The sequence below is a fragment of the Phoca vitulina genome, unplaced genomic scaffold, assembly GCF_004348235.1.
Source record: "Phoca vitulina isolate PV1807 unplaced genomic scaffold, GSC_HSeal_1.0 scaffold76, whole genome shotgun sequence".
NCBI classification, from domain to species: Eukaryota; Metazoa; Chordata; class Mammalia; order Carnivora; family Phocidae; genus Phoca; species Phoca vitulina.
Genome location: NW_022589779.1, coordinates 6307321 through 6323494, shown reverse-complemented (window position 1 = coordinate 6323494; position 16174 = coordinate 6307321). Strand labels below are relative to the sequence as shown.

The 16174-nt window shown below is 44.0% G+C and overlaps 1 protein-coding gene across 1 annotated transcript; it reads right to left on the bottom strand.

Annotated features, from left to right (window-relative positions):
* Window positions 1-9413: 9413 nt before the first annotated feature.
* PHLDA1 (pleckstrin homology like domain family A member 1) lies at window positions 9414-13053 on the bottom strand. The gene is made up of 2 exons (XM_032393764.1): window positions 11858-13053; window positions 9414-11430 (listed from the first exon to the last, which is right to left on the bottom strand). Exon 1 carries the CDS (start codon window positions 13051-13053, stop codon window positions 11884-11886), a length of 1170 nt encoding a protein of 389 aa, XP_032249655.1. The 3' UTR covers window positions 9414-11430; window positions 11858-11883.
* Window positions 13054-16174: the final 3121 nt, after the last annotated feature.

Here is a 16174-nt window from a genome sequence, read left to right as displayed (position 1 = left end):
GGGATCCAGCCGAGCTGCGCATCGGGCTCCCTGCTCCGTGGGAAGCCTGCTTCTCCCTCTTGCACTCCCTCTGCTTGGGCTTCCTCTCTCTCTCTCTCAAAACTAAATAAATAAGACTTTTTAAAAAAAGTTTTAAAAAAATGATGTTCATAATCCTTTGTTAGAAACAAATCAAACCCTTAAAGGTCCATAGGAACTTTACATCCTGAGAAAAAGGGAAATATTCTTTGGTACTTGAGGAAAGTATGAATTGAGGAAGTCTTTCAAAAAATATGTTCCTTGGCCCTCCGTTGTCTTGCAAGAGCTCTTCACGCCCCGGGCCTGCCTGCGTCCACCCTTAACAACTCACATACCCTTCTGTTTCACACCCAACTCTTTCCATATTTCTAATTCCCACACATTCTTTGTCTCTTGTCCCTGCTCCGCATGTTAATCCCAGTGCAATAACTTTGAAGTAAGAATATTGATTTTCTATGTCAGGTTAAATGCATACAAATAAGAGGATCCCCTGATTATGACACTGACACCATCATGAATTTGTTTAGGGGCCCTGAGGGCCAGCTAATCCTACAAAAACTGCTCTGTGGACCTATGTTACACAGTCGCTCGGTTCAACTGGACCTTGTTTTTTAAAGCCACATTGAAATCAAAGTGTTTTCCCAAGCTCTTAAAGTGCCCGGGTCAAGAATGCTGACAATCTGCCATCAGAGAGAGGCTGTCAGCGTCCTTGCTATCAAGCCCGTCCAGTCATCACTGCAGAAGGACAAGCAGGCAGCCCGCTGCCTTGTGACAAGCACTGTGACTCCGGGAGGGAGCCAAGTGCTATGAATGAAGCCCCGGAAAAGGTCATTTTATGTAAGAGGAAATAATGGCGTCACCCGGGGCGCATACATAATTTTGAATCAAAAACCTGTTCACTGGATGCTGGAGCACACGTACTCGTTCAAGATCCCTCTTCTTCTTTCTTCCCTCTCCTCTCATGAAATCTCCAAGTTGTCCAGTTTGGGCATTTAATGTCCTAGGTAGGTCATAAACTGTTATCTATGATTGACTTTGTGGCCATGTGGGTTACATTCACCTAGTTTCCTAAAAGGGCAGCAACAAGGTTCACCATCCCACCTACTAGGATTTCATGGATGCCCATGGATCCACCTCCTTCCACAAACTTTTTTCAGGGAGTATTTCTCCTGACACCTACACAGAGAGGCTAGAAAAGCCAGTCAGCTTCCTCCTCAAGTAACTGTATAAACATTCAAATCACTTCAAAATTTTCAACTTCGGAGATAATTTCAAGACCTCAAGGGTGACTAATAACACTGGAAACATTCTGTGAATATTTTGGAAGTCATATGATAAAACAAATTCCCAAATCTTTTTAACCCAATTTCTAAATAAATGATTTTCAATAAATTAAATATATATATATATATCCCAACCACCATATTATAAAATATGTCCTTTGCAAAATATGTATCTGCTTTCTTTTGTGAATTTTCCTCTTCTTAACGTTTCTGTTAACCCCCACACACGGATTATATTTGAAAGGTCTAAGACACAACTCACTTTTTAAACTTGTGGAATTGGAATTTAATTAAAATAAATGGTTTATTTTGAATATCTATAAACTCCTTAAGATGGTTTATATAATTTAAATGAGAATGTATACTTATGGGGGGGAAAGCTGTGATGTCTGAATTCTTCAAGTGGTTATCCACAAGAACAACCACATCTTGAGGTAAATTATCTTCCATACCTCACAAAATGGTGGTACAGTGGGAAAAGCATTAATTAAGAATCAGGAAAGCTGGGGGCGCCTGGGTGGCTCAGTTGTTAAGCGTCTGCCTTCAGTTCAGGTCATGATCCCAGGGTCTTGGGATCGAGCCCTGCGTCAGGCTCTCTGCTCAGCGGGGAGCCTGCTTCTCCCTCTCCCACTCCGCCTGCTTGTGTTCCCTCTCTCGCTGTCTCTCTCTGTCAAATAAATAAATAAAATCTTTAAAAGAAAAAAAAAAGAATCAGGAAAGCTGGATTCAGGTTCTAATCTGGTCATCGACTTTAACTGGCTGTGTGACCATGGGCAGGTCATTGCCCCCCCCTCCCCGCCGCCAGCTTCATTTTATTCCTCCGCGAAAAGGGGAAGGATGAAGGAGACTTTGTCTAAACTCCTAAAATTCCGTTTTCAGCTTTGGTCTCTAACCCACGATTTATGCAAGAAGAAGAGAGGTATTATTGACTACCATTTTATAGAAGGCAAATACAAAGAAGGGTCCACTAGCTGTTGAGAAAGTCATGCAGCTCAGGTCTTCCAGTAGCTACCTGGCACTTTTTATAGGCATCAGGACTTAATTAGAACTTCTGGCAATAATTACAATTATTGAATAGTGAGACTGTGCATTGTGGAAGGATCAGATTCACTCTCACACCCGCAAACACAACTCATAGGAGTGTTGTGTTTTTATCTACCTTAAGAGTCTCCTTTGTTGGGCACCTGGGTGGCTCAGTTGGTTAAGCGACTGCCTTCGGCTCAGGTCATGATCCTGGAGTCCCGGGATCGAGTCCTGCATCGGGCTCCCTGCTCGGCAGGGAGTCTGCTTCTCCCTCTGACCCTCCTCCCTCTCATGCTCTCTGTCTCTCATTCTCTCTCAAATAAATAAATAAAATCTTAAAAAAAAAAGAGTCTCCTTTGTTGTCAGGGACTAAGGATAAAGTTATTGAATTATTCTCCCACTGAGATCTAGCCATTCCCTCCTTTGGTGGTGTTGAAACAAAACAACAGGAAATTGCAAAGGGCCCTGGCACCACCACAGACCACTGCTTTGTAACAGGAGTTTAGGCAAGGTGGGGCTGACCCTCAAAGCAGGATGCTTAACGTTCTGAGGGAGCCAGCTCTGCCCAGTGTTGTTTCAAACCCTTCAGATGTCACGTTCTGCAACAAAAAACTGACCAACCCGCCTTCATTAGCCATGAAAGTTACTAGCAGGAAAAGTGAACACACACACACACACACACACACGCACGTACATGTACTGGGAGTTACTTAGAAGGATCGTTAAAGTGTGTGTTTACAAACTGCAGCCAAGTTTTGTAGAAATGGGCATTTCTTCAACAGCAAAAAACCAGAAAGGGAATATGCCTAAAATTATTACAAGTTTGGCTTCTTTGACTGTGATGAGTCACAAAGCCGCTCTGCGCTTTTGAGGTGATGAGTCAGCCCTGACGGGGTTAGCTGCACTACTTGGTAGAATTTGCTCCAGCAGAGTTCAAAATAATTGCAAAATGACCTGTGTGAACTATCAGCATCGGGAGAGAGCCAGCGGAGGACAATGACATAATTAAAACGTTGAGACTCCTCAAGAGTCATTTCCTGTTTCTTTCTGCACAACAGTCGAATACTCATTCATCAGGATGTCTGGTCTTACAGGACGGCAGTTTGTGTTTGCTCACTCCATTATAAATGACTCTGGCAGGGTTTGAGAGTAGGCAACGTAACCACATGGACGATTTTTTCAAGTCTTCATTTCCGGAGTCTAACAAAACACCAGATGCTTCAGGTGAATGCCCGGGCAGGGAAGTAGCCCACATCTACCCTACCTCAGAGCAGTCAATTGTGACCTATCAGGTAACAAACTGGACAGCTCTGTCCTCAGGTGCTAACAATCTCTTCAAATTAAAGGCAGATGCCAAACAACCCTCAGACCAAGGAGACCTGCCCACAGCTGCATTCCACCCACATCGTTGTCTAAATCTCCAAAGTCCTCTGGCCCCCACCTGTGCCATCTTTGATAACCAGACTCACTCTGTAGGCAATCAAGGCTGGGGCTCTAGAACTCTCACACGGTGATATTTACTTGCCTTTCTGGATGGTGAGAGTTTCCAACAAGGTCTTTGAAAAAGAAGCAAAGCAAGTAAGAACGCCTTGTTCAATAGCTTCATATGGCCAGTGAGCTCATGCCTCAGCTTTTCCTCTGTTGGTAATTCTGGACAGTTGTAATATTATGTTCACATGATTCTTTCCACTTTAATATAAATATAAATTTGGCTTAAATTCTATTTTTAAAAAAGACCAGAATTACTTGATGTCATTTTTTTAGTTGCAATAACCTTCTACTTCTTAAAGCCAGATTATTTGGATTGGAATACACATATGTGTATTATATACACATATGATATCTATAGGTATAATAGATATATAGATATAATATCTAATCCCTCTTAAAATAGTAGCCAGATAGTAACAATGTTTTCATTCCCATAGTGCTTTGTTGTGAGTGTAAAGTAGTTAAGTGGTAGATCTGGGACTTGAACTCATGGAGATTTCACTGCCACTTCATAGTGTGTCCATAATATCGCCTCAAGAGCCGGGCTACTATTCCCACTTACAAATGAGGAGACTAAGGCTCAGAGAGATTAAATGAGCTGCCTAATGTCACAAGACTAAGCAGAGTCAGAACTAGAATCCAAGTCCCTGCTCTTTTCAACATGAGGAATACATGAATATATTTATTGAAGCAGCATTGACAATAGCATAAAAACAGAAACTCACTGGATGACAATAGGAAAATCAATGAAATAATATATCAAAACAATGGGATATGATGTTGCCATATGACTTTAAATAATAATAATTAGGATGATAGCTACCATGTATTGAATGGGTACTTGGTGACAGGAACAGTGACAGCCCTTTATGTAAACTACCTACTTTTGGTTTCACAACTCCATGAGACAGGTACCAGTATTGTCTGCATTTTACACATGAAAACTGAAGTTAAAATACCTCACTTTCCCAAGGGAACTCAGCTAACAAGAACAAGATTATCTGGCTCTAAAGCATGGTTTCTCAACTTTGGCACTCTTGGCATTTTGGACTAAATAATTCTTCGTTGTGAAGATCTGTCTGTTCTGAGCATTGTAGGATATTGATCCCTGACCTCTACCACCAGTTGTGAAAACCAAAAGTGTCTCCAAACATTGTCAAAGGTCTCCTGGGGAACAAAATTGCTCCAGGTTTAGAGCTTCTACTCTAAAGCATAGGCTTAACCATTATACTATATACTGTGTCCAATATCGCCAACCTTCCTACAGAAACATAGTGGTAGAAATAAATATTTATAAATATTGTATGTGTGTACATACAGATGTATAAATATGTATATTCATACATTCTTTCTACATAGGTGTTCATTCACAGACATAGTCATAGGATTCCTTGAGAAATAGGTTCTGAGACTCTCAGATTTGATTGCAGGAGGTTTGGGTGGGAAGGGGGGAGGAGGGTCAGGGTTCCTGGGAAACTTACCTGTGAAGGAACAAGGGAAACAGGATGGGTCAGAGGGGGAACTGAACTGCAGTGCAAATTCACTGTTGAGACAGGCCTCAACAATTCTGTGGGGAGCTCTGGATGCCCCTTACACCTGTCCTGATGGATACAACAGCTCCTGGTCTTTCTCCACTCTCCACAGACCAATCACCAGATGTGGGCTATCCCCAAGGAGTGCATCCTAGAGCAAGGTGGCTCTCCTTGAGACAAGGCTGAGGATAATTCCAGGGAAAGGACTGAGAGCACAACAGCCACCAACATTCATTCCCATATCTGGGGACCAAATGTCCTCTCTGCCCTGAAGTGGCAATCTGGGTGATTGCCTCTACAGATACATATAAGAGTATTTTTATTGTTTAATTGTAACTCGCTTAAAATATATAAGCATGTGGGCCACAACTGGAAAGTAATAAGCAAATGAAAACAGGAGCACTATGAATAATGATTATTTTTCTTTTTCAAAGTTAAATACAAGGATGTTGCCATCATACCGGTCTTACCCTTTAAAAGAAGTGCTGAGATCTCAAAAAATACAATTCATAGCTTTAAAAACGTCATATATTATACATTCATATGGCTATAATGATTCCCAAGCCAGTTTAGCTGCTGTATGCAGGGAGCTTCTAAGCACCTTGATGTGTGCTAACTTACTAAATCTTCTCAATAACCCTAAGGTAGGAACTTTTGTTAACAATTTAACAGAGAAGGAAATTGGGTTTCTAAAAGGTTAAGACATGCAAGATCTACCTATCTGGTAAGTGATAGAACCCAGGCTTGAACCTACGCACTAGGACTCTGAAGTCCTTCCAACCCGGCTTTACCCCCTTTTCACACGGTACCCCTGACATCCCCTTGCAATGGCAGTAACTTGTCTTCTCGTTTTTCATTTCTTCTTTAAAAAACAAAGAAACGGCAGAGCAATAAAGCTATCACTGTAAGACTATGCCAAAGGATAAAAAAAAATTGCCTTCAAATTCCCCATTTGAAAGTCTTTTGAGATATAATGTCTTTTAGATGCCAGTGGAGATTGTAAGAGTAAAGTTATATTATTTTCCTTTAAAGAATCAAGTCTCTCTTCTGCTCTCAACACAAAACAGGAAGCTTTACAAATAACCTGTTTGAAGAATGATTCTCTCAGAGTTGAGGCTTTATGCTCTCAAGAGACTGAGAACTAATCTGTCAGGAACTCAGAGGGAACTGCCTTCAAGGTAATCACTAGGGACCATTTCTCATCCTCTGGGGTGCTATGGAAAATTCAACTCAAATTCATTAGCAATCTGAAAGCTATTTATTTCACCAAAAGATCTTAGTGAATTTCTATATTAAAAATTCCCAGCTGGGGCACCTGGGTGGCTCAGTTGGTTAAGCACCCGACTCTTGATTTTGGCTCAGGTTGTGATCTTAGGGTTGTGAGATCGAGCCCCGCGTGGGGCTCCACGCTCAGCTCAGTGTCTGCTTGAGATTTTCTCTCTCCCTCTGCCCCACCCCCCCAAACACCCCCTCCAAAATAAATAAATAAATAAATAAGTCTTAAAAAAAGTTCCCAACCTCAAAAATGGTCCTTTTCTTCCCAGAATGGCCAATGGCCTTTATAACACCCAAGCCCTTTAGAACCTTTCTCCCACTGGAACACATATTGTACATGCCACGTGAACAAGGCCTCCAAAAGGGGCACAGGTTGGTCATCACAATGGATACTTTATTTGAAATGGAATGCATTTTGAAAATATGAAAAATAAATCACATCTCTCCAAAATCATTTGAGACATATTTACACAAATTATGACCACACTATTAAGTTCACAAATGTGACATTCTCTAAAGCATTTGGTACCTGGTGATGCTTGGTTTTCAGAAGCCGACATTTGCATATTCTAAAACTAAGCAGAAGACTGACGGTGGAATGTAATGGACAATAGTTTTATCTTTCTTCTCAAAATAAATACAGTAATCCAGAAGGACCACCTATTATTAAACCTTCCCCAGTGCCTAACTGATCACCGACAGGTCACTTTAGAGCAGGTTGCCATAGGTCTCACCAGCTTTTATGCAGATGCTTCCAGAGTCCTTCAGCTGCCTTCACTGGACAATTGTGCCCTGCCAGGAAAACCCTGCTGGATTCTATCCTCCATTTGGCAAATGTCCGGCCAACAAAGTCACAGACCCCTTTGTCATCCAATCTTCTGTAAATCTAGATTGGCTGTTCAACACTGCAGATCAAAAAGTCACCCTTCGAATTGTGTCAAGAATTTAGAAAACAGATCTTTAAAACCCATTCAACAGAATTCCACAATTAATACATCTTAGGTTGCTTTAGGTAAACATGTATATTTCTCTTGAAAGAATGGCTGATATACTCAATATCAAGCTCTATAATTCCCAAGTTTAAATTTCAGGCTGCGGCTGAGGGCAGTTTATTGGTAAAGCAAAAGCAAATTAGCTTGACATTTACAAGAGAAGAAGGAATACTCCCAGGCCCATTTTCACCTACAAAGCTGAGCTCCATGGGATTGTTCCCGTCTCACTCAAGTCTCAGAACCTCTCCTCAGCCTGCCCCTGCCCAGGACACTGCAAATGACTGGAGCCCAACGAAAACCAAGTCGCTTTCCCTGGGGACAGAAAACAAGCAATGTGCTTGAACTCACACACTGGCAACAAACTCGTGCAGTGTCAGATTTAAAGTGAGGGGCCTTTAAGAGAAACCGAGTGTTGGTGTATGAGAGCAGGAAAGAGTCAAAGCAAGCCTTCCTCGTGGTGTTTACATGGGAAGGGAGCTCCTTTAAGCAATGAGTTGCTTTTTGGTTTTTGTTTTAACCTCCATCGGAAAAAACACGTTAAGTGAAATTATAAAGTCGGGTTGATTTCTACATGATGAGAGAATCCCAGTTTCCTCTATGACGGAAACGCTCACTTTGAAAGGGCCCTTTATGGCCATTTACTCTCTGACCTCAGCACTCCGTGTAGGGCACACGCAGGTCCATGTGCATTTCTGCGAAGAAAGTCTGTCTAAGGAGCTTCGTCAGGAGGCTTAGCCTGCCCAGTGGTACTTGTTCTCGGGAACGACATGAAAGCCAGTGAAGGGAGCGCTGTGTGAGGCAAGAGAAAGCACCTCCTGGATACTGGGAGCTACGTATTTTTTCTTCTTTCATTCATTTGTCCCAACAAATAGTGATTGAGCTCACTGTGTCCAAGGCTTGGTGTCAACACAAGTTCAAGGACAAAAGTTCAGTTTCCAGATGGGGACATTCCTTTTCATGTCTTCTTCCATTCCTTTTCCAACTCTTTACATTGTGTTTATTTAAGGGGTGCATTTTCTATTGGACCTGTCCTTTCCTTTTTCCTTTTCTTGGACTGAAAGAATCATTTTTACCTTTTTCCATGATTTATCAGGCCTCAAAATACCTTAGGTGGTTTGTATCATTTTCTTACAGAATATGGTAGAATTTGGGCACTGACACATTAAATGATTTGCATTTATATTTTGTTTTGTTGAGTTTTGGTAAGCATGCTTTTTGTTGTTGTTGTCCTGAAAAAATGATTCAGCCATAATCATTTCAAAGTGTCAAACAACAAAAAACATCCTATTTCTCTCCTTTCTAATTTCTGAGGTTTCACAGGTAAAAGCTAAGAGGGGTTCAGACTAGAGAGCCACTAAGAGGGTCAACTCAATGTAAATATCACAGCAGACCAAGGAATAAGGGCTATGGAAAGACAAGACAAGGTAACCATGATTCTGGTGGCCCCAATAACAACCACAGCCATGGGGGGGTGGGGGCAGGAAAAAAATTTCCAGCAGCCAGGAGGGAGCCTGGGCATATTTTTTTGAACAACACTACCTAGCCTATATGTCAGCTAACAACATACAAATATCTTTTAAAAGCCCACATGAATCTTCATTTTAAAAATATTTGGTATGGGCACCTGGGTGGCCCAGTCGTTAAGTGTCTGCCTTCGGCTCAGGTCATGATCCCAGGGTCCTGGGATCAAGCCCCACATCGGGCTCCCTGCTCGGCGGGAAGCCTGCTTCTCCCTCTCCCACTCCCCCTGCTTGTGTTCCCTCTCTCGCAGTCTCTCTCTCTGTCAAATAAATAAACAAAATCTTAAAAAAAAAATATTTGGTATAGATTTTACTTTTATAGCACAAAAACTTGAAAGAAAAAACTATGGTTTAATCAGGGAAGATCATGTTATGATCTGCATTTTTAAAACAACAATACAATGAGACATTATCTAAAAAGCACAGCAGTAGTCTCAGAGAGGCCAAACCATACTTCAGAACTCTTGAGCTTTGCTGTCGGAACTGCCCATCATATATACATATATGTGTGTGTGTATATATGCTTCTGCCCTTTGCAGCATATTTTCATAGCTGTGTCTTAGCCACTGGAAGTGGGAGTCCCTTAAGTTTTTCTTGCCATTTGCCTGAGTTTTCGTTTTTCCCCACAACTTTGCGGATTAGAGTTGTGATCTCAAAATTTCGTCATTTAAATATTTCACTAAAAAGTAATTAGATCTAAATTCCTTTCTAGGTGGAAGGAGAATAAAGACATCTCTAGCATGAAATTCTATTTTTGTTTCTGTTCTACCTAACTTAGCAATAGCCTAATACTGACCATTCCCATTTGGATGCTGGAAAAATACTATCAAGACTTTGTGGGAAAGAGAATGGAAAACAGAGATCGTCAGTAAAGCCATGCAGATAGGAAGTGATTTTCAGCCCCAAGAGGATTTGTTATCAACTATGGCTCTTTTTAAGCTTAAGTAGCATCTGCCCTTGTGGATTTTGACCATCCTTTTGATTTGACACAGAAGACGGTTTGTTCCACCTTTAAAAAGCACATGCTCCCCCCTCCACCCCGCCCCTCAGACTCCTGAACAAGTAGATGCTAAAACAAGACTGGGTTGTTTTCTCACTGAAAATCCAGTGTTTATCCAGTCCTTCCTTTTTCAATTTCTGAGTTTAGTTAACCTAACTGGAAAACATAGAACCCTCAAATTTCTCAGAGAGCAATAAAAAGCAAAACAGTTGGTTTCTGTCATCAACATTATTTTCAGTACAAATACAAAAAAGCTATGACTCCTAGTCCTTCAAAATATTTACAAACTGTATTTTAAACTATGAGATTCTAGAGTATATTTCTAGAATACAGTAAAAGGGTCAGAAAATGTGGTTCAAGTAAAGTGTGCCAAGCTGGAGAAGGGTAATCTCTAGTGTGGATAAGAGCACAAATGTTCTCTCAAACAAACTGAATGGTTCTCTTTTCCCCCCACTGTGTTTTTTGAAACGCCTAGTGCATTCATACTCAGAAATCATAGAAATCTCCTTATTAGTCCCTTCAAACGGATGTTATAAGCAAGGCTCTTCCTGCATTACACCAGCCCTACCATATATTCATGGTATGTTCATCCTGCCATCAGTTGGGTTATGTATTAAATATTTGGAATTAGACATCATTACTACGAATTTCCTTTTAGAAAAGCAATTAGATTTTCATAGTTATACAACTCTGAACATTTAGCTTTTTAAACTTCTACAGAAAATATATGTTTAAGAAAAAAAAATCTCAAAAAAAAAGAAGTAATATCACAGAGTTTAATTTCAACCACCTGGCATAACAATGAAAGTGTCAGACCTTCTGAAAATGCCCTAGGAATAATGAATGAATTCTTAATGTTTTCCCCTCCACCGCCCTTCTACTTTTTTTTTTTCTTTTCCAAGATTAGAATTTACTAGGGAATAGGTTTTTGAAAATAAAGTTTCTTTTTTGGAAAATGGCCTACATTCAGAAATGTCTTAAAACAAGCATTTAAAAAAAAAACTAATAAATAATCATAAATCAAAATACATTAAAATAAAATTACAGTACATCATTGCTCCTAGAAGGTCCACCATACTGGAAGATCCTTTCAAAGGTTCATAAATAAAGCCTTCTGGACTGAAACCGTTTCCCGCATTGTGATGAAGAGTATGCAGAAAACTAAGAGGAATCTCAAGTTATCAATAGGGTGATGTCCAAACTACTTGATCTGGTGCGGGGCGGGGAGACTTTTGCTTTCGATTCAAGTGAAGACAATAGAAAGGTGCTCGTCCCACTTCCTCAAGTCCTCAAAACCTGGAAAGAAATGACAGGCAATTAAGTCATTGGCTCAGAATCCTCCAAAACCCAGCTCTCTTCAGGCCAGTCCGGCGGACAAAGCGCGCTCAGAAAGACACCGGGGTCGCTCCCTCGAGTGTCCACACTCGAGCGGCGCTGGTGACACGAACAGAGCCAGCGACGTCGCTGGGAAGCGCACCACCGGACCCGCGCGGTCCGCGAGGCTGCCCAGCCTAACCCGAGGTCCTTCATCCTCCCCTCTCTGCCCGGCCTCTCCTACCTCCGGCTTGCTTCCCTTCTTTCTACATCTCCAGAAACTTGTAGTAACTTCTCAGTTTCCCCTCCAAGCACCACACCCGTGAATTAGGCTTCCTTCTCCTCCCAACAGCCCGCGAGACCTCCTCCTCGGAAAGGCCCTTGGTAGCCCGAGTTGCCGGGACCTTACCTTGCCTGGCCCGGGTGCTGCCCCCTTCAGGCCGAGTTGGAGGTGCTGCGGAGAAGCCTGTGGCCGTGCGGCTGCGAGAGCGGCTGTTGGTGCGAGTGCGGTAGTTGGTGTGGGTGTGGGTGCGGGTGCGGGTGCGGGTGCGGATATGGGTGGAGCTGCTGAGGCTGGGGCTGGGGCTTGGCATGGGGCTGCGGCTGAGACTGTGACTGGGGCTGGGGCTGAGGCTGAGCCTGGGGTTGAGGCTGGGGTTGGGGTTGAAGCTGCGGCTGCGGGGGCTGCTGCTGGACCAGGTGCTGCTGCTTCTGCCGTGTGGACTTGACCGCCAGGATAGCCTGACGATTCTTGTACTGCACCATCTGCAGCGTGATCTCGGCGTTCCAGCCCTGGTCCTGCGGGCACCGAAAGTCGATCTCCTTGCCCTCGGCCATCACCACAGTGAAGTACATATACTTGCCCTTGCGCTCCACGCAGTCCACGGTCTTCATGTTGGAAAAGTGTAATTCCTTGAGCTTGACCGGCGGCTCGAGGCTGGCCACGGCGGGCCCTCCCGGTTGGGACGGTTCGGCCGGCCCCTGCCCAGGCTGTTGCTGCTGCTGCTGCTGCTGCTGCTGCTGCTGGTGGTGTTGCAGCTGCTTGGGCGGGATAAGCAGCAGCCCCTCCTCAGTGAGGATGCAGCACTTTTTCTTCCAGAGCTGCAGCAACCCGTCGCTGCGCTTCTCCAACACACCCTCCTTCAACGCTTTGCAGCCACTGCTCTCCAACATCCTCCCGGCATAGGGAGGGGCGCCGCTCGGCTCGGCCTCTCCACTTCCAGCCGCCCGGGCCGGGGGCAGCAGCAGCAACCGCGCGCCGTCCTCGCCCCAGCGGCTCCCGCGGCCGCCCGCCCGGAGCGCGCAGAGGAGGCTAACACGCAGGAAGCAGAGCGGCGGCGGTGGAGGCGGCGGCTCGGGGTCCCGGCAAGCGGGCAGCCGCGTCCTGATGCGCCACAAGGTCCCGGAGCTGCGAGCCTCCGGGCCTCTGCCGTCCTCTTGCGAGCGCTCACTGAAGGCCACTGGCCGGGCCCCCTCGCGGCGCTTTTGAATGGGCCATCCCCCCCACCCCCGAGTGACACCCAGCGGAAAAGGCGGCTCCTGGCGCCCGCACCGCGGGGGAAAGCCCAGCTCGGAAAGGCGCTCTGCCGCCGGCGCACGCCTCATTAACTTGGGGCCTTTCCAAAGCCCGCCGCGTCCACGCCCCCCGCATCCCTCGCTCCGCCTCTCGCCGCCCACTCGCTTCCGTGCTCCTTCCCCGCGCAGGCTGCAAGGGACCCGAGCCCCGGAAACTCCTCTCCTCCGCCTGGGGCGACAGCCGAGGGCGCCCCAGCTGCCCGGCGACAAATGCCGACGCTCAGAGGGCGCCGAGAGGCCATCCTACTGTTATGGTTATCCCCGGCCGGCAGGGTCTCTACCAGCCTCATTGAGGACGGGGGCTGCGAGGGTGGGTACGGCTACCAGGCAGTGCCTGGAATGCCGAACTGTCTCGCTGCCCTCGGGAAGCAGTCCCGGGGATTCGCGATGTGCTCCGAGACCCTATGTAAACATCTGAGGGCACAAAGGCCGAGAGGACACAGTGTCTACACTCATGTATGCTTCCAGTCATTAGCTCTTCTTGGAGCAGAGAAGGCGATTGTTAAATCAAGGCAAGAGCGCTACCGTCTGTCCCGTTTGGAAGCGCCAGTAGAGAAGGGTGACCCACTTCAGAGGACGTCTCACCTTCCCTTTCTCGACCCTGGAGCTCTGGCACTAGCCTATCTTCACCCGGGGCACAAGCTCTCTAGATTCCTTCTTGACCCATCCGCACAGCCTACAACATCTCACAACAGTAACTCAACTGCAGTTACAGATCCCGGGAATGTCCAGCGGGAGACCTCACACTTTAAGGCACAGCTTAGCCCTCCAAACAGCCGAATGGCCTCGGCGGGTCTCTCTCTTTGGAAACGCCTAACGGGCCAGATCGGTTTTGTAATCTCATTCATCTGTGACCTGGGGAAGGTAATGCTGTACTCGCCCCTAGCTCCCTCCTACTACTCTCGCATCTTAAAAAATTCTGTAGATATTCTGGGAAACAAGGCAGATTCAAGAGCACAAACCGAAACCAAACCTGTTGGTGGGGAAATTCATCCACTAGAGAGCCCCGACTGTGTACCGACCCCAAGAATACGAAGAAACACACGAAGAAGAAATAAACCAGAGTTGGCCGAAGGAAGAGGAAAGACTGCTTCTTGTGCCCAAGAAAGGAGGACTTCGCTCATCTGCTAGTTTACTTTGGCTGAAACAAAGAATTCAACAAGCAAAGAAATGAGCGAGGAGCTTGGGGAGCAAGAGTCAAATCCTTTGTGTCATGCTGAAAAATTCGAACTGAACTCCAAGGTAATTGAAAACACAGAACTTTTAAACACAGGAGGGTCCTGAATCTTAGTATAAGAAACAATGTCTTAGCAAATGGGACAATTCCAGCACAGTCCTGAATCTGACTGAACTGCACTTGGTAGGCTCTGAGAGCCTTCAGATTGTTAATGGATTAGCAGTTTTATATGGAGAAAGGCAATTATTAAAATCACATAAAAATTTCTAGTAAGATTAGGTTTTAAAAAATGAACAATTCTATGTACCAGTGACAAACCCTGCACCTAACATCTCAGTTCTTTCGCTGTCTTCGTGGGACAAGTGAGCATTCCAGAGAATTTCTACATGACCAGCTGTTCATCTTTTAACAGAATGCCATTCTTCAGCTTACGTGGAAAGGACAGTGTGCAACTCACTCTGAGGGCACGTGTAGTTGTGAAGGACATTTCATGCGGAAAAATGATACAATACAAACTTGACTGGGTAAAAAACTAAGATGTAATCTTGAAGTGCAAGCCATTTTCTTAAGAGAAAATATGTTCAGTGTTATCTAACCTTCTGCAGTTAATCAAGATGCAGCAGCATTCTAAATTAATTCAAAATGTCTGAAAACCAGCACAATTTTCAAATTTCAAAAACCAGCACTTATTTTACAACTAGATACTTTCCCACCCGATTTCCACCTGGATATTTCACAATGATTTAATGACTTTGTGAGCAGCTCAGAAGTCAGTCTACAATGTGCCTTCCCTGACCACAGTACATCCATTATTGGAGATCTCAGGTGTGTAGGAATCTTGTAGTTCAGTGACAACTTTGCTCTTTCAACAGTCACATCCAATTCACAAAAATGGCCATGTTAACCATGTTTTTAAGACAATGAAAAAAATTCACAAAAAAATAACTGTTCTGCCCAAAATACCACACCTTTAGCTGTAGATATAATGAAACCCTACAAAATGTCACAAGTTACTAAAGTTTCAAAAACAAACTAATGAAATCACTGCTTTGGTAAACCAGTTTGAAAAGGTGGATTCGAATTGCATATTACAGCTTTCTGCATCACATTGTGTATCAGCAGCATCTGACAGTTGATTAGCTTCCCCTCTTGGAAACAGTTCTTCACTTGGCTTCAAGGACATAGCTCTTAATTTTCCTTCTACCTCCCCAATCACTCTCAGTATCCTCTACAGGTTCTTCCTCTTCCCCCCATCTTTTAGTATTAGAATGCCCCAGAGAGCTGTCCTCAGTTCTCCTCTTGTTGGTCTCATCCAGTCTCATTTTTAGGAAAATGCCAGACTCCCCAATTTACACCCAACTTCTTGTTGACAAAGAATAAAACAAAGGCTACCACATTTAAGAAATAATATTAACATGCCAGGCAAGAGAACACATACTGGTGAAGATATTCATGGAGTAGTTCACTAGAGGGAAGAGTCTAAGGGGATTTTAGGCTGTGGAACATAGGGTTCCTAGAGCTTTTGCTAATAAAAAATTGAAAAATACCATTCTGGATAGGATGGAGTCCCTGGATGGAACTGGTTCAATAAGGATCTGGAGTTAAAAGCCACATTTTTTATGTTTTGGTTTTTTAATAGTTTTTTAGTTTTAACAGCCTTCAGTTTTGTTATGTTCAGGCCAGGGTTACTGAAGGTTGAACATTTTTTTACTCTTCTCTACAGTACTATTTGGATATCTAATAAAGAACTCAAATATTATGTGCTCCCAAACATCTCTTCACCCTGATCTGCTTTACCTGCAACCCCCTTCTCAGTTGATGGCAATTTCACCTGTACAGTTACTCAGGCCAAGAACCTTGGAGCAGTATTGCTCTTAAAACAAGAGGCCCTTATCCAGAGCCTTGAGCTTTAGAAGAGTAAAATGACATGCCTATTTAGAGTTCATACTCATTCTAGACCAACTCTAGGTACTC

What these genes read in the sequence shown, in the direction of transcription:
- PHLDA1 (XM_032393764.1), bottom strand. Translation starts at nt 13,053, where the DNA reads ATGAGGCGTGCGCCGGCGGCAGAGCGCCTTTCCGAGCTGGGCTTTCCC.